Source organism: Bufo gargarizans, chromosome 2, assembly GCF_014858855.1.
Source record: "Bufo gargarizans isolate SCDJY-AF-19 chromosome 2, ASM1485885v1, whole genome shotgun sequence".
Lineage (NCBI taxonomy): Eukaryota > Metazoa > Chordata > Amphibia > Anura > Bufonidae > Bufo > Bufo gargarizans.
This window is the reverse complement of record NC_058081.1, coordinates 20935508-20958526: the sequence shown is the minus strand read 5'-3', so window position 1 is coordinate 20958526 and position 23019 is coordinate 20935508. Positions and strand designations below refer to the sequence as shown.

General features: G+C 45.1%; 1 protein-coding gene across 1 annotated transcript in view; it reads right to left on the bottom strand.

Moving 5' to 3' along the window:
- Positions 1 to 7020: 7020 nt before the first annotated feature.
- LOC122925513 (vitelline membrane outer layer protein 1 homolog) overlaps positions 7021 to 23019 on the bottom strand; it is a 57574-nt gene continuing 41575 nt past the window's right edge. Inside the window, exons 6-7 of the mRNA XM_044276867.1 lie at positions 19652 to 19764; positions 7021 to 7386 (exon numbers count right to left, since the gene is read on the bottom strand). Of these exons, the coding sequence (XP_044132802.1) occupies positions 7101 to 7386; positions 19652 to 19764 (399 nt within the window). The 3' untranslated portion in view covers positions 7021 to 7100. The remainder of the gene's footprint in view (positions 7387 to 19651; positions 19765 to 23019) is intronic.

Sequence of the window (23019 nt, the reverse complement as noted above, 5' to 3'; positions counted from 1 at the left end):
GCAAGTAATCGTGACGCCAGCTGCCGTTAAGCAGCGAGGACTTGGAGTCCCCTTTGTAGATGGTAGTGTTGGCACCCAGGGTAGAATTGCCAGAGTGGTGTAAAGTGGCCTACAGTCTCTCTAGATGTTGTATACATGTGTCATGGTGCTTCTACCTGGATATCCTAGGATCCCAGATGTGATGTGGTCAGAAGCAATGCAAAAAGGGTAGTTGAACTTGGAGGGTGAATAAGTAGAATAAATGGAGTCCAGACTTTGAAGTAACATTGAACACAGCTTTACTTGGCATAAACTGCAATCCAAACAGTTTTCAAACGGTATGGTTATCTTGGGCAGGCAAATACTTCTCTGCAACAATCTCAGCACTGCTATGCTAACTGGAGTAAAGAGGAACTTTCCTCTTCTGCTGTAACTTAGTTTAGCTGTAGTCTGTCTCTTACTTTATCTTTAACCCTAGGAACTTCTTGTCCTGGTTTTGAGAACCTCAAACTCTAGATTCAGCTTTGATGAAGGCAATGCAAGCCCAGGAGGGGACAAGCAACCATGTGAACTTCAGAGACAGGGCCCATGGGCCTAGCAGAGCAAGCAGTGCTCTGCTAGCCAACGCACAACCTTTCCCTAAGGAGGGTGAAATAGACTCCCTCTAACTCTCTAAAACTAACTCCTCCCTTTCTAAAGAGGGCTGGGAGGAACCAGGAGGTTCCTCTCCAGGGAAGCTAACACTGCCAATGTTGCCGCCATCTGCTGGTAGACCAGGCAATTACATGAAGATAACCAGTTTCATGAATAAATATGCACATTATTAGAAGATGAAATGAGGTACATTAGATGATATAAATTCGCACATAGGAGACAGTAGCAAGGTGCCAAAAAGGAGTGGTAATGGCACTCTGGGACATTACAGAAGCTCAAAGGAAAGCCTAATTGGATCTATGGCATTCATTGCAAGAAAGTGTTGAGTCTGGAGACTTGAAATCCTGACTCAAAGAATATGGATTCTAAATGAGATAGTAAAAATAGTTGTGTAAAAGGAAGAACAAAGCTGTTACAGTCCGATACTTCCAGCCCAGTGACCCATGGATAGTATTGCCCAAAGATTCTCAGTATTAATAGTTTTTATGTTCACAATAATCGAGAAGTTGGAGACTGAAACCCAACTAAGCATCCACCACTCAACATCGCCCCCATATATTCTGTAAGAGCAATAGGGTAGGATCTGACTTCCCATTGTACAAGAGAGTCTATCCAATAGGGATAGGTTGACTTGTCTCCAAAGTGGTGAAACAACCAACAGGTACCATGGGACAGATTGTAGAACCTACTTAGATTAGGGACAGCGTCCGGCCAATTGAAATGGCTTCAAAGGGGGGACTGATAGAGATGTGGCTATCATTCTTGATCATCTAAGATGGCCCCCATATCCACCAGCTCTCAGACAACGTCTTATTCACTCAGGTTGGGACTAAAAGCACAACGGCTTCACCTTGTCCAAGAGGACCCGCCGTCCTGATGTGTCATATATGAGGTATGCCGTACTGCTGTTAGTGTGAAGCCATTACAAGATGGCGCTTGCACTTAGATGTTTACATTCTTTGCATACAAAAGTTAGTAAAACAAGGCACAATGCGGAGCTGCCAAGTGTTATCTCTTTTCTTATTTTTGTATTCTAGCCAATGGAACAATGCCACGAGCCTCAGAGGGGGTGCCCCCCTGATGTACTTATATACTGCTTAATTTCCTGTAATAAAGGAGAAATGCTTTGACCCTACATGGTGTCCGTGTAATTTCTTCCATGCATGTAAAATCCTTGGATTACTACTAATTTGGAGCAGTAGAGCAAACGTAATTAGCCCTGATTGAGGGCATCTTTAACAGGGGCATGCGCATACACATAACACCTGATTCACACCAAGACGATCCTGAGTTTCTAAAAGGCTGGGAGGCACTATTAACAAAGAATTCCTATATCTATTAGAATACGAAAAAAGGGTCCTGGCATATACAATTAGAGAAGGAAATCAATTATATACAAAACTTCCGTACCCAACAGGAGTTTGGCACTTTGGAAGATAGACTTAAAAAAAACATAGAGAATTTGCAAAGTGAAGTTAAAGAAAGAAAACTAAAATATAATAAAGACAAAAGGGATTTTGAAACAGAATGTATTTACGTGAAAAATATTGGAATTAAGTGCCTCACTTAATTATAGAAATAATCATGTGCAATACACAGATATCTGAATCAGAAGGAAGTGGGGCAAATCAGAGATCAGGAATTAAGTGTAAAGCTAGAAACAGGGTAGGTCCGTTTCAGAAAAAGAACGTTTATAACTCTAACAGCAATCAAAAATGTCAAACAAATCAGTCACAAATTCAAAAAGAAGGAGATATACAACATGGAGAGTGGAGAGGGGGGGCAGCCGCCATCACGGCCGCTGCCTTCCTGTCCATCATTATCTCACCCCCTCAATGTGATGCCACCCAGCGGAGCTACAGTATCAATGACACCTTCCTCTTTTTTAGTACCTAGAATATAACTGAGGGTCAGGGAGAAATGGGGATATCTACAGGGGACATAGCTGGAGTAAAACAAGATAATAATTTGTCTAAAATAACTCTGAAAACTGAACATGAAACCCTTATAAGAAAGGGCCTCTCGTTCACGCCAGCACCTTATTTCGACTGTTTCACCTGGGTTAAGGATGTTAACCTTTTTGCTAGGAAGTTAGAGCTATACAAAGAGTATAAACATAAAGAAAAAGACACAAGTGAACTTGCGAAAAAGGAGAGAGCTACACAGATACTCGAAGAATTAGAGCAGGGGTGGCCAACCCGCGGCTCTCGACCTGCATGCGGCTCTTTGCCACTCAAGTGCGGCTCTAGCGGTGGAGCTGGGAAGCAGCTGCACAGCCCTATAGAGAACATGGCACGCGCCGCTCTCAGCGCGCACCATGTTCTCTTCACTAGCACAGTGGAGGAGTCCCTCCCTCCCTCTCCACTGTGACGAGGCTGCCACCAATAGGGAGATGGCAGGGAGGAGAAGGGGAGCGGCTGTGGCCACTGCACCACCAATGAATGTAATTAACACATTAATTCAAGTATAGGAGGCAGCGAGTGCCAGCAGCGGTATCGCATACCCGGCCTCAATAACAGGGCATGCGATCCACCGAACCACGGAAATAACCCCTCAGGTGCCGTACGCCCTGTTATTGAGGCCGGGTATGTGATATCGCCACTGGCACCCGCTGCCTCCTATACTTGAATTAATGTGTTAATTACATTCATTGGTGGCACAGTGCGCCCCCCCAGTATTATAAATTCTAACCATTGGTGGTGCAGTGTCCCCCCCAAGTATTAGTATCATTGGTGGCAGTGGCCACAGGGTCCCCTTCCCCTCTTCATTGGTGGCAGTTCCGATCGGTGCCCCAGCAGTGTAATCCTGGCGATCTGATCTGTTACCATGGCAGCCAGGACGCTACTGAAGTCCTGGCTGCCATGTTAATCTCCCTTCTGCTATGTGCACTATGCACAGGGCAGCAGGGAGAGTGTGAAGTCCTATTCACCCTAATAGAGCTCTATCAGGGGGAATAGGACAAGGGTTCTAGCCCCTAAGGCGGCTAATAGTAAATAAAAAATGTTTAAAAAAAACAAACAAAATACTAAAACTTTCCTAATTTTACATATAAAATTTACAAACAAAAAAAATAAACATATTACATATGGCCATGTCTGAAAAAGTGTGAACTATTAAAATTTTTATAAATATTTCCCATGCGGTGAACGCCATAACAGAAAAAAAAAATCACAACAGCGCAATGTATAGCTTGTGGCTCCTGGTAGTCATACGTTTTTTTTTTTCTGGCTCTTTGTGTCCGTTAGGTTGGCCACCCCTGAATTAGAGAGAGAAGACAGAGGGGAATATCAAAAACCGGTTATTTTGTGGACATTATATAGATGATATTTTAATTCTTTGGGATAGCACAGAAAAACACTTTCTACAGTTTGCTGACTTTTTAAACAACAATCCAGTAGGCCTTAAATTCACTGCAGAAATACATGAGAAAATTCACGTAGTGCAGCATAATCTGCTGACGGATTAGATTATGGTTGACCCCTGGCCCGGTATTACCACTATCAGCATACCGGGGGCGAGAATTTAGATTGCGCCAGTTTCACAGGGCGGCGACATTGAACTCCGTCCATTTAGTGCTGCCGGCGTCCTGCGATAAGTTCGGAGCGAGGACGCGGGCTGTGTCCTCGTATCCAGAGCAACGGGGGCGGATAGGACCCGGCCGCGCATGCCTCCTTAGCGTGGCCGGCGTCCTCCACTCCCATAGTGACTGTGAAGTGTCTGGGAGCCGAACTGGGCACTCGGCGCTCAGCTGTATGCAGAGGGATGAGTCATGTGATGCTGGCCACGTCACATGACTACTGCTCGCCCCTATTTAACAGGCAGCCTGCTGGCCACAGGTTGCCTGTGATTAAGGTCCTATACTCGTGTTCGTACTTCGGCTTGTTATTTTACCTCGTCTCTTGCCTTCTCCTTTTCTACTGCTGCTTCTCCTGGTGTATGACTTCTGCCTGACCTAGACTAATCTCGCCTTATCCCTGTCTCTTATTTTGCTTAACCCCTGGGCGGTGCCACAAATTGACCGCGTCTCCATTTTTGTGGTGTGCTCCCTGATATGGTCGTACAGTTACAGTCCGTACAGGAATGGCGATCGCACCTGTCATTGAACCCCTCAGATGCTGTGATCATCACTGACCACGGCATCTGAGATTAAAATTAAGGCATTTCAGGGGTTATTGACATCCCTGCGCCTGGCCAGTGTAATGACATCATCCCGTCAGCCCCGCTACGGCTTCTCTGTTATCAAATGGATAAAGTTAATATGTTCTTATTTTCATTTCCTTAAAAATAGATTAATTAGTACGAAACGCGAGGACATTTGACCTCACGGCAAATCGAATGTTCCCTGAAATTCGAATCGAAGTCAATCCGTTTTGTCATTGACTCGCTCAACACTAATCATGGCATATAAGGGGTTTGGGAGACTAATGAGCTGACGGTGCCATTCCCCCTCCCACCACATATCTGTCATTTTACCGCTCCTATTAGGCTCCGGCAGAGGCAGGGCCTAATAAGACACCTATCTGTATTTCAGAACAGGCAGAGAACGCCGCAGCAGATATGTCTTACAGTCTATTAACGATTCAGCTTCCTGGTGCTGAAGAACCCTGAGAAGACTTTTTTAAAAATATAAGAGTTTATAAAATGGTTAAAAAAATAAAAAGTATTACAAAAATGTTTTGTAATACTTTTTATATTTTTAACCATTTTATAAACTCTTATATTTTTAAAAAAGTCTTCTCAGGGTTCTTCAGCACCAGGAAGCTGAATCGTTAATAGACTGTAAGACATTAAAAATGAATTATTATGTAAAAGGATAAAAATAAACATAAAGTACACATAGTTTTCATTGCTTCATGTTGTAACGATCCAAATTAATAAATTACCCATTATTTACCCACCCGCCTGGTGAACGCCAGGAACAGAAAAAAACAACAAGGCACAATTATTTTTTTATCCCACTTTCTAAAAATGAAACGAAAATCAAGTTACAGAATATAAACCCCGGACTGGTGCCCATAAAAACTTCAGCTTGTCCTGAAGAAAACACGCCTTCACATAGACGCTTCTCCCCTGGGTGGTAAGATGCCATAATGGGGGGGGGGGGGGGGGTGTGAATTTTGATCTAGACTATGCCCTCCCTTGTTAAGCCACAACCACCAAACCACAGCTATTCTACCTGTTGGTCACTCTTTGTGGTTTGGAAAGGTGGAGGTGAAGATCTTCTCAGGAGAGGAGTGGGCACAGGAAGGCTGTGTGTGACTGGGATTATGGGGGGGCTCTGACTGTACGGTCTGGGTGAAGGGACGAGGACTTGTTTACTCTTTTCTCCAGTATTGAAGGGGCTGTAGAACCAAAAAATGTCATTTCAATATAAGTCAGCAGAAAACCAAGTTACCGTTCTCATTTACTTTCTGTTTTGTGATATCATCTCTTTACTTCATTATAATGGCGCCCCCTGGTGTTTGATCTGCATAGTAATGTGATGTCCACCTGCCGAGCTGGTTGCATCTGCTCTATTCTACAGCGGCCCGTCTAATGTTCTAAGTTGTGGAAGTTACAGGTGGAGAGCTCCATCAGAAAGGACTCGCCCATCAAATATGATGGGGTGAGAGATGCAGTAGAAAGGACACATCCCTGAGCTGTGAAGGAGAGAGCTGCATCAGAAAGGGCACACCCCTTAGCTGTCACAAAGAGATAACTGCATCTTAAATGACACACTCCGATGGGGTGAGAGCTGCAGTAGAAAGGACATGCCTCCCCCTCCCCCCGAGTTGTGACTGAGAGAAAGCTGCAGTAGAAAGGACACATGCCTGAGCTGTGACGGAAAGAGAGCTGCAGCAGAAAGGACACAATTTTGAGTTGTGACAGGGACGAGGAATGAGCTACAGCAGAAAGGACACATCCCTGAGCTGTGACGGAGAGAGAGCTGCAGCAGAAGGGACACACCCCCTGAGCTGACATACAAATGTATGCTATGAGGACCGGCGTTTTCTGGGTATGCCCCGGCAATATCCTTTTCTGTGTCTGCTCTGGTCATCAGTATCAGATCAGAGGGGTGTGACCCCCAGTCCTCTCACCCATCAGCTGCCAGGCCTCTGTGTATGGATGGAAGCAGAAGGCTCCGCACAGTGCACAGTTCCTGGCACCGGTGCACTGAAGCTCAGCTCCTCTGCTGCAGCACCCGGTGTATGAGACTGTCTCCCCTCAGCTCCATACACGGTATAGCTTCCAGAGCCGCAGCTCCCTGAGGATAGATCATCAATGTCTGTAGCTCGGAGAACCCCTTTATATTCACTCCTATATTTGGAGAAAGAAATTGACCTTCAAGCCTCAAATGACCTGAACTGATAAGACATAGGACAAGTAGACAACAAGGGTGAGACGGTGACCAAGACATGAACCTATGGTTTTATTTACGAAATTCAGATCCAGGTTTACATGAACCCCATAACTGGGGTGATTTGTGGTCAACAACATTCAAACTGGACATCATTGAGAGCGGTGTCATCTCCTCTGTCTTGTGGTTCTTCCACTTTGGTTTTGATAGCACAGATCCCATCATAGCAAGGACTACTCCAGCCTTCATAAGTTCCCCAGCGGCCACCATTTCCTATCAGGTGTTTTGGATCTGAACATAACATCTCCATGTTGTTGGCCGCTGTGTCATCTCCATCACCCTGAGGGGGTTCAACCTGCAGCCTAAAAGCTGCAAAATTTCCTGGACACCGTAAAACGGAAGTCCATTGCCCCCATCTGTGGAGAAAGAACAGAGTTTGGATGGTTATTTACCTCGTACTTGTTTATCATAATAATGATACCTTTAAGAACATGCATGGTGCCTACAAGAACATGTATGCTAACTAGTGATGAGCGAGTATGCTCGGACGAATACTTATTCGGCTCGAGAATCGCTATGCTCGGCACATGGTGGTACTCGGCCGAGTACCACATGTGCTCGAGCGGCATGCTCGAGTCTCCTCCCCGCAAGTTTCGCGGCTGCTAAGCAGCCAATAAACGTGCAGGTAAGTGCCGCCATCACTGTAATGCCAGTAGCCATGTTGGCTGCTGGCATTATACTGTAGTGATTGGTTGGCCGGAACGCGTCATCGGGTGCTATATAGCACACGATGACGCGGGTTCGGCTCATTGCAACTCTGGGAGAGCTGTGCTTAGGAAGGAACAGACAGTGTAGGGAGATTGTGATCGCAATATATTCCAGTGAATAACATTTCAAAGACCCAAAAGTCCTTAAACTCCAATTTAATTGTGCAAAGTAGTACTTGATTTTTTTAAAAATACTTTTTATACTTTTATACTTTTTTTTTATACTATAGCGATTCTTTTGCTATATAGAAGGTGTCTGCAGTGACTTGTGACATCTGTGCAGCAAAACCTTCTGTATGTCAGGGGCAGAGATAGGAAGAATATTAGTGAAAACAAAAATTTTTCTCCCGTAATCCACATTTTTGCTGTCAACGGTGTAATCCGTGAATTGTGTGATCTGCGCTTCAACACCTTGTGTGGTTGTCAGGGCCAGATATAGGGAAAAATATAAATATAAACTACATCAGAAAACTAGTAGTAAAATAGTGTCCATATTCTGTGTGTTTCTGTGACATATACAGTACTCCATCCGAAAACTGTTTCTTTAGAGCAAATTCCAACAATCTGGGCCTAATCTAGTGTCCATATTCTGTAGATTTCTGTGACATATACAGTACTGCATCAGAAAACTGTGTCTTTAGCGGACTGTAAAACAATCTGCGCCACATCTAGTGACAAAACCATTAATATGAAGAAGGCGAGCACTAAGGGACGGGGAAGTGGGCGTGATACTGATGGTGCACGCAGAGGCCGTGGCCCTGGGCGCAATGGAACTGTGCCTGCTGCCAGTGCACCAGAAAAAAAATTAATCCACCTTACCCAGCTTCATGTCCAACTTAGCTGGGCGGCGCAGGACAACACTGTCCAAGTTGGTCCAGTGCGAACAGTTAGTCGGTTAGATTGCTGAAGATAAGGCTTCCAGTCGGTTAAGCACCACCCTCTCTTCCACCAAGTCCAGTCTCTGTAGCCAAGAGTCTGGTCAACCGAATCCTCTCTCTGATCATCCTTCCTCCCACCATGGAGAGGCTTGCCAAACGAGTGATCCCGCACTCAGATATTCCGAGGAGCTCTTTCCAGCTCCACTATTACATTTGGCCCTTGCACCCAGCATGCTTGAAGAGGGACCTGAGATATTGTGCCATGATTCCCAACCTCTTGAGCCTTCACAGTCTCAAGAAGATGACGGTGGTGAACGGCAATCATTCGTTCACGAGGTGGATGATGATGAGACAGTTACCAATCACTGAGGTTGTGATTAGGTCAAGTCAGGAGAATGAGCAGAGTGAGGAGGTGGAAGAGGAGGTGGTTGACAATGAGGTCACTGACCCAACATGGGAAGGTGAAAAGCCGAGCAGTACAGAAGGGGAGGGATCCGCAGCACCACAACAGGCTGGAAGAGGCAGTGGGATTGCAAATGGGAGAAGTCGGCCCACACTAAACAGGCCGGCAACACCAAGCACCCCTATGCATAAATCTACCTTGCCAAGGGGTAGGTGTTCCGCAGTATGGCGCTTTTTTAAGGAAAGTGCAGACGACAAGAGTGGTAGTTTGCAACCTGTGCCGTACCAAAATGAACACTAGCAACCTCACCACCACCAGCATGATCCGCCACATGGCATCCAAACACCCTAATAAGTGGGCTTAAGGCCTGGGTCCGCAATCTGGGTCTGCGGGTCACACCATTGCCTCCTCTTCCCCTGTGTTATGCACTGCTGGCCAATCCCCTGTCGAAGGTGCAGGCCCGACTGCCTCTTGCCCTTCGCATGAACCATCAGCAACAACATCCACTTCCCTGTCCCAGCGCAGAGTCCAAATGTCCATAACAGTCATCAGCAGCAGGCTCTTGCCCGTAATGTTTTTCAGCTCAGCAGCAGGCCCTCACATATAATGTTTTACTGGGTCAGCTCAGCAGCAGGCCCTCACATATAATGTTTTACAGGGTCAGCTCACCAGCAGGCCCTCGCCCCTAATGTTTTAGAGGGTCAGCTCAACTGCAGGCCCTCGCATAAAATGTTTTACAGGGCCAGCTCAACTGCAGACCTTCGCATATAATGTTTTACAGGGTCAGCTCACCAGCAGGCCTGCACTTAAAATCTTTTACTGGATCAGCTCACCTGCAGGCCCGCAACTCATGCTGCCTTGCTTTGAAGTAGTAGGGGACTACTACGTCATGGGGACGTGCAATCGCCTAGACGTTATCTAGAGTCACCAATGCGGCAGCAGACCCTCGCCCCTAAAGTTTTAGATGGTCAGATCAGCAGGCCCTTGCTCCAAATGTTTTTGAGAGTCACCAGCAGGCCATCAATCATAATTTTTCAAGGGTGTGTATGATGCCCTCCTTTATGTGTAACAAAGGGTGTATTGGAGTGCCGGTTCCTTGTAATTTTCAGCAGCCCTTTCACTTAGTGCATAGGCTTTATGAGTGTAGGAGTTCCAATACCTGAACTATTGTACCACAATGTGAATGAGGCCCTTGCACTTTTTACACAATTGAATATACAGGAAATAATGTTTCCTAACAATTTTTCCTGTTAAATTGATTTTTTGGGGGGTTTTGTGCGTATTTTTGTCAGTCTGTAAAAGTGGCTTACAACTCGGACAACATGGTTCCCAGCAGCGACCTGGGAGTCCAAAATGTATCCAGACATCTTCCCCATGCTGTTCCCGATCCATTTCGGTGGTGTTTCTGACCTTTTCCAATGGACCAGGCACCCTCCCCTCTTCAGAGCAGGGGGTGCCTTGGTTGTCTCCCTTTGACTTCCATTATACTAGTGTGCTCGGCCGAGCACACTAATATAGCAATGTGTGTACTTTTGTGCTCAATTATCACTAATGCTAACTACAAGGACATGTATAATACCTACAAGAACATGTATGGTACCTACAAGAACATGTATAATACCTACAAGAACATGCATGGTACCTACAAGAACATGTATGATGCCTACAAGAACATGTACGGCACCTACAAGAACATGTACAGTATGATACCTACAAGTACATGTGTGAGCACACTTTCGTTCATGAAACTGAGGACTTTGAGGAGATTGGACTTACTTTGCCCTCTACAGCATTATTATCATCCCCTGTGTCAGTAATTTGCTTACATTGAAGCAGGGGCGTTGCTAGGTTCTCAAAAGGTCTGGGGCCCAAACCCCAATGCATATTGCCCAATTCTCTAAGTCGACCAATATTCCTCCGTTTACTGTCCTCAGAAATGATAATTCCTCAGCCCCTCAGCCATAGAGTCCCATGTAAATACCATCACACCATCTCTCTAGCCCCCTCCAAAATACAGTCCCATGTAAATAACATCACACCATTTCTCCAGCCCCCTCCAATATACAGTCCCATGTAAATAACATCCCTCTCTATCTACAGCCCCCTCCAAAATACAGTCCCATGTAAATAACATCTCCTCCCCCACCGCCTTCAACATGCAGTACCATGTAAATAACATCACCCCCTCTATATTCAGTTCCATTTAAATGATATCACTCCCTCCCCCAGACACCTTCAACATACGGTCCCATGTAAATAAAATCACCCCCTCCCCAGCCACCTCCAATATGCAGTCCCATGTAAATAGCAGTACCCCTCAACATTCAGTCCCATGTAAATTATATCACTCCCTCCCCCAGACACCTTCAACATATAGTCCCATGTAAATAACATCACCCCCTTAACTTTTAGTCCCATGTAAATAACATCACTCCACCCTACTGCCCCATGTAAATAACTTCCCTCCTTTCATCCCTAACATACAGTCCCAGTTAAATAACTATAACTCCCAGCATTGCTCTGCCTCTCCCTTCACTTACCTCACCTCATGTAGCAGACATCACCTCAGCTCCTTCCCAGGACTTATCTTCACTGCTGAGCGTGGTCCTCTCCAGCTCTGGTCACATGTTCGTGACATCATCGCAGGTCCTTTTCAGCTACTGCATTTAGAACTGATCACATGGACTGTTATGTCATCACAGGTCAGTCAGCTCTTGCAGGGCATTAGATTCAATAGTATTGCCGTCCTGAGACAATACAGTTGGATCTATCTGGCAGGCAGGATATTCGGGGCCTGGGACAAAACATCAGGGGCCCAGGCCCCGAATGTTTTAACCTAGGAACTCCCCTGCATTGAAGTGATATTGAGTTACAGAAGGTATCATTTCTGTTTCTGACTTCACATCCCTTAGCATCTCCTCCTTGTTCAGTGTCTGCACAGAGCTAGTTGTGGTTCTCACACCAGTAGAGTACAGTCATGATGTACAGAGATAATTACATTGTAAGAGCTCGGTCAACTTATTATAAAGGGTTCTACTTCAGATCGGCATCACAAAGACCCTGAAAGTAGTGTTGATCGAGCACCAAAGTGCTCGGGTGCTCTGGCCGAACACCTCGGGATGCTCGGGTGCTCTACCGAGCACCCGAGCACGATGTAAGTCAATGGGAGAACCCGAGCATTAAACCAGGCACCCCCTGCTCTGAAGAGGGGAGGGTGTCTGGTTCATAGGAAAAGGTCAGAAATGGATAGAAACACCACCGAAATGGTTTGGGAACAGCATAGGGAGGATGTCTGGATGCATCTTGGACTCCCAGGTTGCTGCTGGGAACAATGTTGTCCGAGTAGTACGCCACTTTTACAGACAATACGCACAAAACTGAAGACAAAATTGATTTTAGTGAAAAAATAGTGAGGAAACATTCTTTCCTGTATTTTTGCTTGTATATAAAGTGCAAGTGCTGCCAAAAATTACAAGCAAGAGGCACTCCTATACAACCTGTATAGCACATAATGGAGGGCCTCATTCACATTGTGGTACAATTGTTCAGGTAGTGGGACTCCTACACTCATAAAGCCTATGCACTAAGTGAAAGGGCTGCCAAAAATTAAAAGGAACCGGGAATCGGCACTCCAATACACCCTTTGTCACACATAATGGATGGCATCATACACACCCTTTAAAAATTATGATTGATGGCCTGCTGGTGCCCCTTAAAAAACCTTTGGAGCAAGGGCCTGCTGATCTGACCATCTAAAACCTTAGGGTCTGCTGCTGATCTGACCATGGAAACATTTTGGGGTGAGGGCCTGCTGCCGAGCTGACCATCGAAAAAATTATAGTTGAGAGCCTGCTGCTGAGCTGACCATTGAAGAAATTATGGGCAAGTGCCTGCTGCTTAGCTGACCATTGAAAAAATTATGGGAGAGTGCCTGCTGGTAATCTGACCATTGAAAAATTATGGGAGAGGGCCTGCTGCTGAGCTGACTTTCTAAAAGATTGTAGGTGAGTGCCTGCTGGTGAGCTGACCCTCTAAAAGGTTGTAGGTGAGGGCATGCAGGTGAGCTAACCCTGTAAAACAATATATATGAGAGAGCCTGCAGGTGAGCTAACCTTGTAAAACATTATATGCGATGGCCTGCAGGTGAGCTGACCCTGTAAAACATTATATGCAAGGGCCTGCAGGTGAGCTGACCCTATAAACGATTGTAGGTGGGGGGCCTGCTGGTGAGCTGGCCCTTTAAAAAATTATATGCGAGGGCCTGCTGGTGAGCTGACCCTGTAAAACATTACATGTGAGGGCCTGCAGGTGAGCTGACCCTGTAAAACATTATATGCAAGGGCCTGTAGGTGAGCTGACCCTGTAAAAAATTATTTTTGATGGTCTGCAGGTGAGCTGACCCTGTAAAAGATTGTAGGTGAGGTCCTGCTGGTGAGCTGACCCTCTAAAATAATATATGCGAAGGCCTGCAGGTGAGCTGACATGTAAAACAATATATGCGAGGGCCTGCAGGTATGCTGACCCTGTAAAAGATTGTAGGTATAGCGCAAGTAATGTCGCTGCCACCACCGCCTAATAAAAAAATGTAACTGAATGAATGTCACTGATATTTAGGATGCGCACTCGTTATACAGGAGATTTGGCGCTGGTAATGTCGCTGTCACCACCTCCTAATGAAAAATTACACTGAATGTTTCACCACAACTTGCTTTATTACTGATATGACTAAATGACTTCCCTGAAGACTCTAAATCAATTATAGAGCACATAGTAATGGCTGCTAAGTTAGTTATTACTAGACATTGGAAATCCAAGGACACTCCTCACATTAAGGAGGTCTGGCAGACTGTCAATACCACTTGTTCATTTGAAATGGTCATTGCCCGAATACAAAATAGAATCCCTACTTTCCACCTCAGATGGGATAAATGGATGGATAGCACATTCTACAACTCACAACTCTGATAGATTAAAAGATGATCCTGCCTTTTTAAGCTAATTTTTTGTTATATTGTTTGTTTTACACGGTTATAGTTTAATCACAACATACTGTATTTTGCTTTTGTATGCAATTGCAATTTTTGATACATAGATAAGGAGAGTGCAATTTTAGTTGAATCATATAATACACATACGATCTCTGTCAATGACAATGGAAAAATATACTGAAAACTATGCTAAGTGATTATGTACTTAATGCCTGGAAGACTGTCTTTCTTCATTCTTCCTATTCAAATGTTATAATTGTGATCCGTTTTAAATTGAAAAAAACCTAATAAAAAGAATTTTACAAGAAAAATTACACTGAATGAATGTCACTGATATTAAGGATGCGCACACATTATATAGGAAGTATAGCGCAAGTAATGTCGCTGCCTCCACCTCCTAATAAAAAATTACACTGGATGAACGTCACTGATATTTAGGAAGAGCAAACGTTATACAGGAGATGTAGTGCAGGTAATGTCTCTGCCACCACCGGCTAATAAAAAATTACACTGAATGAATGTCACTGATATTTAGGATGCGCACACGTTATACAGGAGATTTGGCGCTGGTAATGTCTCTGTCACCACCGGCTAATAAAAAATTACACTGAATGAATGTCACCGATATTTAGGATGCGCACACATTATATAGGAGGTATAGCGCAAGTAATGTTGCTGCCATCACTGCCTAATGAAAAATTACACTGAATGAATGTCACTTATATTAAGGATGCGCACATGTTATACAGGAGGTATAGCGCAAGTAATGTTGCTGCCATCACTGCCTAATGAAAAATTACACTGAATGAATGTCACTTATATTAAGGATGCGCACATGTTATACAGGAGGTATAGCGCAAGTAATGTTGCTGCCATCACCGCCTAATGAAAAATTACACTGAATGAATGTCACGGATTTTTAGGATGTGCACACGTTATACAGGAGGTATAGCGCAAGTAATATCGCTGCCACCAGCGCCTAATACAAAATTACACTAAATAGAGGTCACTGACATTTAGGATGTGCACACATTATACAGGAGGTATAGTGCAAGTAATGTCGCTGCCACCACCGCCTAATGAAAAATTACACTGAATGAATGTCACTGATATTAAGGATGCGCACACATTATATAGGAAGTATAGCGCAAGTAATGTCGCTGCCTCCACCTCCTAATAAAAAATTACACTGGATGAATGTCACTGATATTTAGGAAGAGCAAACGTTATACAGGAGATGTAGAGCAGGTAATGTCTCTGCCACCACCGGCTAATAAAAAATTACACTGAATGAATGTCACGGATATTTTGGATGCGCACACGTTATACAGGAGGTATAGTGCATGTAATATCGCTGTCACCACCGCCTAATAAAAAAATTTCACTGAATTAATGTCACTGATACTCAGGATGGGCAAACGTTATACTGGAGATGTAGCGCAGGTAATTTAAATATCCGTAGACACCGTCGACGCACACGTTACACAGGAGATGTAGGGCAGATAATGTCGCTGTCACCGGGGACTAAAAAAATAGACTGATTTTCACTGGTATTTCGAATACGCAAACGTTATACAGGAGATGTAGCGCAGGTCATGTAACTGTCCGCAGCGGACACCATCTATGGAAAAAGTACACTGGATGTCACAGATATTTTTGGGATCCGCACACTTTACACAGGAGATGAAGTGCAGCTAATGTTGCTGTCTGCAGCGGCCTAACTATTGTGCAGGATGCACTAAAAATAGATATTGCTGCCACACACAATAGTCCTTAAAAGGACTCTTGGGTCTCTGAAAAGTTTTTCTAATAAAAATATTCCTATATCACTCCCTACACTTCACGTTTATTGGCTGCGTAGCAGCTAAGAAATGTGGGGGAGGAAACTCGAGCATTGCGCTCAAGCACATGCAGTATTCGGCCGAATACCGCCTTGTGCCGAGCATCGAGATGTTCAAGCCGAACTTGTGTTCGGCCGAGCATGCTTGATCAAGACTACCTGCAAGCTATCCGGAGGGAAGTGGGTGCACAGAATTCACAGAGAGAGAGAGAGAGAGAGAGAGAGAGAGAGAGAAAATCTGAGCTCTAGGAGACCACAGGGAATCATGCACCAATTCTTAGGCAAGTAAAAAAACAAAAATTTCCCCTGATCCGCTCGTGGAGAGGCTGTCCGCTCCCATCTGGATTGAAGAAAACCCGCCAAGGGACCTGTGCTGAGTGTGAAGACAACATCACAAGATCATGCTGGCCGTGTGCGGTGACATCATCACGCTTGCCGCAGGTCCTTTAGGGGGTTTTCTTCAATCAAGAAGGCGCGGATCAAGCAAATATGGTGAGTAAAATTTATATATTTTTTTCATTTGCCTAGGATTAACCTCTAAGTGCCTGAATGTGAGTCTCAGATGCCGCGATCGTCATTGAATGTGGCATCTGAGGGGTAAATGATGGGGGGTTACTTCGTCACAAAGCGCATTTTTTTGTAAGTTCATCGCTGATCGCGGCATCTGACAGCAACAATCAGGTGTAAAATAAAAAAATATGAATAAAATCATACTTTCCTCATCCATTTGATTGCGAAGAGCCACCCGCCGCCATCTTGATTGTAGATCCAGCGTGAAACCTCACACAGCCTGTGATGACATCATCATGTCAGTCGGCATGGTGATGTCATACGTCACTGAACATGGGATTTTATGCGAGATCTTCAGTCAAGATGGCGGCGGTCGGCTATTGGCCCTTAAAAGGATGAGGGTAAGTATGATTTTTTTTTTTTTTTAACGCCATTCAAGGAAAAATCTATTCCTTACCACAAAATGCGAGGAAATTCGGTTTTGCGGCAAATTGAATTTTCCCTGAAATTCTGATCGACGTCCAGTTTGCGGACTACGATTTGCTCAACACTAAACATCACACTTTACACGACTTTTATGGTGGAAGAGGTGGAACTGGTAAAATATCGGCCACTCTCTCTGTTTGAGGAGGTTAGCGAAATAAAACCCGGTTCTTTTCCTGATCGTTCCCTCTCCAATGAGCCCCCCCCTCATTCATAGATGTCCCCCCCACCCCATTCCTGAGATCCATTCCCCCAATTTGTTATGGAGCCCTATATGTACAAACCGGATTCCCAAAAAGTTGGGACACTATACAAATCGTGAATAAAAACTGAATGCAATGATGTGGAGGTGCCAACTTCTAATATTTTATTCAGAATAGAACATAAATCACGGAACAAAAGTTTAAACTGAGAAAATGTACCATTTTAAGGGAAAAATATGTTGAATCAGAATTTCATGGTGTCAACAAATCCCAAAAGAGTTGGGACAAGGCCATTTTCACCACTGTGTGGCATCTCCCCTTCTTCTTACAACACTCAACAGACGTCTTTCCGTGTTTTGCGGATCCGTGGCTCCGTGTATCCGCAAAACACATTGCGGACGTGTGAATGGAGCCTTACTTTTTCCAGCCTCTTATTGCTACTTGTCCCAACTTTTGGGGGATTTGTTGACACCGTGAAAATTTGAATCAACGTATTTTTCCTTTAAAATGATACATTTACTCGGATTAAACGTTTGATCTGTCATCTACGTTCTATTACAAATAAAATATTGACATTTGCCATCTCCACATCATTGCATTCAGTTTTTATTCACAATTTGTTTAGTGTCCCAACTTTTTTGGAATCCGGTTTGTAAATAGGGCAGTGGTTTTCTTAGAGGCTTCTGAATCCAGGTTTCTCCTGAGGTGGAGTCTTGTGCGAGCTTCACCTTCCCAGCTGGAGAAGGTGAATGGAGAGAGCGTGTCCTCCTGAGATAAGACAGATTTCAGTTTATTGTCTAGTGACAAGGTCTCTTTAACAGGGGGTTCAGACCTGAGCGTTCTGAAACGAGCGCTCTGTATGCGCGATTGTACGGGCGTTTACAATCGCGCATACAGAGACAGGCGTGCACACATTGTCGCGCGTTCCCGAATATCTATGTACGGGAACGCGCCACAAACGCCCCAAAAAAAGCTCAGGAACTTGTTTGAGCGTCGGGCGTTTTACAGCGCGATCGTACGCGCTGTAAAACGCCCAGATGAGAACCATTCCCATAGGGAAGCATTGGTTTCTCTGTGTTGAGCGTTTTACAGCGCGTAGGAACGCACTGTAAAACGCTCAGGTCTGAACCCAGGGTAAGGGAAACCAGGTTTGCTTTATAGTTATGCACCTGTGACTATGAATATGAATGTGCTAGTCTAAATTTCTATATATTGAGGGTAGCACCTTTTTTTTTTTTAGACTGAGCAACGCCCATCTGCCTGGGGTTTCTGAGCAGAGTACAAATGTAGCTGGTTTCTATACTGCCCTGAAAATGTAGGCTTAGATAAGTCCAAGAGAGGCGGTATATTAGTGTTAGGGACCCGTCTGCGGAAGCCACCTTGACGCCTGGTAGATGGGCCTGACACAAGTTTGATCAAAATGTGCGCTAAGAGCTTCCATTTTTCCATTTATAGTAGGTATAATACCACTTTAATTTAGAATAATCCCCATTTCTCAGCTCTATTGTTTGTATGTGTAAAGTTGTGCAGCCATTTTTTTATCAACCATATTTGCTTGATGGATATGCACCTGTGACTATGAATATGAATGTGCTAGTCAAAATTTCTTGTAGTTTAAGGGAAACCAGTCACCATCCTGACCTTAGGAATGATGTGGGTGGTCCATGATGGATGGCGCCAATACGAAGCATACAGAGACTGCTGTCAATCTGACTTTGCCAGGAAGCAAATTTATTTCTATGTAGCGGGAGCTATGACTGGGAATCGCACCAACCCCCCCCCCCCCTCCCCCGTCATTGAACCCCTCCGACACCATGTTGCTAATCACAGCATCTGACATAAAAATTGAGGCCTTTCAGTGGTTAATCAGGTAAAAAAAATAATAATACATATTCTCCTTATCCATTTGCACGCGGAGAGGCTGTTGCGGCAATCTTGATTGAAGACACAGCATGAAATCTCGCTCAGTGATGTACTAATGTCATCACTGACAATGTGACCCCACCCGGCCAGCTCCCTGGCATGGTAATGTCACATGTCACCCCATGCAGGATTTTGCGGTTTATCTTCAATCAAGATGGCCGCAACCTAGAGGGCACTATAAACGATTGAGGAAGGAGGGCAAATATTCTCTATCACAGCTGATGAGCTCGAAGCTACCTGTGATAGGAACCATATCTAAGGCCGACCATACATTTTAGATAGCATCTGGCCAACAGTTGTTTCTCCTGACCTTCCCACACACATCCAAACATGCATGTCTTCTCAGTGAGAGGAGAGACATTACAAACCAGCAGACACATACAATGGTGGCTTATATCAAGTGAGAAGAAGAGGACCAGGCTTTTTGAAGTCTCACATGTCTGTGTCCCTTCCTTCCCCAGACATCTGCTGGTGGAGAGTCAGGACACTACTACATTCAGTAGATGGATGGCCTGTCCCAGTGAGATTGGAAAGACGGGTGGCCGCACCTATGCATGGGTGCTTCCCAATCTGTCCTCATCGGTCACTATGCCTGTGCCCCAGCTCAGCTCCTTCAGAAGTGACCTGGACATGAGCGAGGACGGGGTGACAAAGATGTGTTTAATAAGACAGTTGTATGGACTTACGGTGATACTCTAGATGTAATCATTCCTGCAGTAGACCCGTTTGGGTACGCACAGAGCAGTCCGATCCCATTCAGGGCAGTGTCATCTCCACGACGTCCGATTGGTGCTTCCACCTGAATACAGACACATATGTAAACATAGCTTTATATGACAACCATGAATACAGGGAAAACTGGCCAATAGATCCTCCACCAACCACTGCTGCTGCCATCCCACCATGAACACTTCTTCCTTCTATCCATATCATGGGTAGATTAAATATTTCCTCCTGACACCCATTATGACCATCTGCTACATGACAACTATAGATGTCAATCTATCCCATGTCTTTCAGTGGAAGACATAGCACCAAGATCTAGGAATACCCATTGTGGACCCCCAGTATCTTCATAGATTTCTTACTGTACCTTTAGGTTGAATCCTACGGCCCGAGAGTTAGGAGGACATCGCTCTCCATCTCCCCATTTGCCCCATTTGCCACCATTAGCAACTGAAATCCACTCTCCGTAGCTCAATGCTGCCTGTATTAGTAATAGCACTGCAACCGAGGACCACATCTTCTGGACTGAATGTCAGGTCACCTTCACAAGGGCAGCTCAAAGTGGCGGAGCCCTCATGTCCAGGAGTAAATTTATAGCCAGGCTACACTGTGGCACCAGGACAGTTTTTTCTTTAGGACAGCCTCTTCTTTGGAGTTTTGCCTTGGTGTTTGCTGTAGAACTCATTGTCTAAATAAAGATAAAAAGCAATGTGGTAACAAAGTGCAAAATCCACTTTGTGGATTATCAGAAACGAGGGTTATTATTCAAATCAGAAATCTGTGTTTTGTAGGATAAAAGCCTTGTATTAGGTTGTGCAACGGACCCACTTTCAGGGCGTCTGGGGCATCCCTTGCCCTTTAGGAGGTTTCTACGAAATATGTCCCTCTTATAGAGCAAGTAATCGTGACACCAGTTGCAGTTAAGCAATAGGGACTTGGAGTCCCCTTTGTAGATGGTAGTGTTGGTACCCAGGGTAGGATTGCTAGAGTGGTGCAGTGTGGCCTACAATATCTCTGTAGATGTTGCATACACATGTCACGGTGTTCCTACCTGTATACCCTTGGATCCCAGACATGATGTGGTCCGAAGCAGTGCAAAGGGGGGAATTAACTTGGATGATGAGCAAGTAGAAGAAATGGAGTCCAGATTTGTAGTAACGTTGAACACAGCTTTACTTGACATAAACGGTAATCCAAACAGTTTCCAGACTTTATCTTGGTCATCAGCAGGTATTGGCTTATCTGGCAGGCAAACACTTGTCTGCAACAATCTCAGCTCTGTTATGCGGTAGCTCTCTCAGCTCTGCTATGCTTGGCTGGTTCAAATGGGAAACTCTTCCTCTTCTGCTGGAACTTAGATTAGCTATAGTCTGTCTCTTATGTTAATCCTAGGAATCTCTCTTCCTGGCATAAAGCTCTGTTAGCTTGTGAGGCAATGCAAGCCAAGAAGGGGACAAACGACCATAAAGGACTTCATAGACAGGGCCTGTGGGCCTAGCAGAGCAGGCAGCGCTCTTCTGGCCGACATACAACCTTCCCTTAGGAAGGGGTAGACTAGACTGCTTAGACTAACTAAACTCCCCCCTCTCTAAAGAGGTCTGGGAAGGAACTAGATGGTTCCTCTCCAGAGAAACTATCTCTGCACAGATTTGCTGCCACCCTCTGGTGAACCAGGTACATTACATGTAAACATTACATTTGCAAGGAAATGCATACACACATTGCAGGAAATAACAGTAAATATGCAGGATGACACAGGATCGCACAATACAGATAGTGGGGGTGCAAAAGTAGGTGGTAATGGCACTCTGGGTCATTACAGTTGTGTTTTGTATGATAGGTGCCATTTGTATGATGTAATCAGGGAGAATCAGATAGGGCGGTGTGTGACTGGAGCCCTTCATCAGGATGCACTCGGCTCATTGTTTTCATCTGATCCTCATATCAGACACATGGTTTACATATCAGGAATCTCCAACAGATGCTGAACAGGGGGTGAAGAACAGGACTTTACCCTGCAGATGTGCCAATAAGGACAATCTGCCATAACCGCTAAGGAACAAACACGGAAACAAGGGATCGGCAGCAGTGAAAATACACGGGGTGCTCCAAGGGTATTCACACTGACACAATATAAGGGCACATACACATGACCGGATGTATTTTGCAGTCCTCAAAAAACGGATCCGCAATAAATATGGATGAAATCCGTGTGAATTCCATATTTTGCGCAACTGAACAGTTTCTCCCTAATAGAACAGTCCTATCCTTGTCCGTAATGCAGACAATAATAGGAAAATTTCTAGTTTTATGCAGAACGGACATACGGAAACGGAATGTACGTTGAGTAACTACCAATTTTTTTTTTTGCGGACCCATTGAAATTAATGGTTCCGCATATGGTCCACAAAGAAAAACGGAACAGACACAGAAAATAAATACGTTCACATGCTTGAGCCCTAAGACACTGAGCGCAGGCAAAAAATATTCCGTCTTTGATTTATGAGAAATCGACACCAACAAAAGAAGCAGGTGAAAACCAAAAGAAACGCCTCCCTGGTGCCGCCCCAAATATCGGGGACCTCCCTGGTGTCCAGGGTTGCCACCAGGCCTGTATCTCACCAGCAAGGCCAATATTTTAGTGGCCCCACCGCTGCCGGTAATTTTTTTTATTGCAGTTATTTCCTAACCGGACTACTACTAAGGGTACTTTCACACTTGCGGCAGGACGGATCCGACATGCTGTTCACCATGTCGGATCCGTCCTGCGGCTATTTCGCCGTGCCCGCGGACCGCCGCTCCGTCCCCATTGACTATAATGGGGACGGGGGCGGAGCTCCGGCGCAGCACGGCGCTGCACGGAGAAAGGCCGCCGGACTAAAATTACTGCATGTCAGGCTTTTTAGTCCGGCGGCTTTCTCCGTGCACCGCCGTGCTGCGCCGGAGCTCCGCCCCCGTCCCCATTGTAGTCAATGGGGACGGAGCGGCGGTCCGCGGGCACGGCGAAATAGCCGCAGGACGGATCCGACATGGTGAACAGCCTGTCGGATCCGTCCTGCCGCAAGTGTGAAACTAGCCTAATAAGCGCTTCCATTGCAGATCGCTCATTAGTGCAGTCTTTTCTAACTGGGGGCACTAACTGGGGGCTCTAATGGAGGGGCATTAATTTAACTGGGGGCACTAATGGGGGGATTATTGTAATAGGGGCATTATTCTAACTGGGGGCACTAATGGGGGGCATTATTTTTCCTGGGAGCACAAATGGGGGCATTAATTATCAGGTGCACTAATGGGGGCATTTTTCTTCTTTGGGGCACTAATGGGAGCA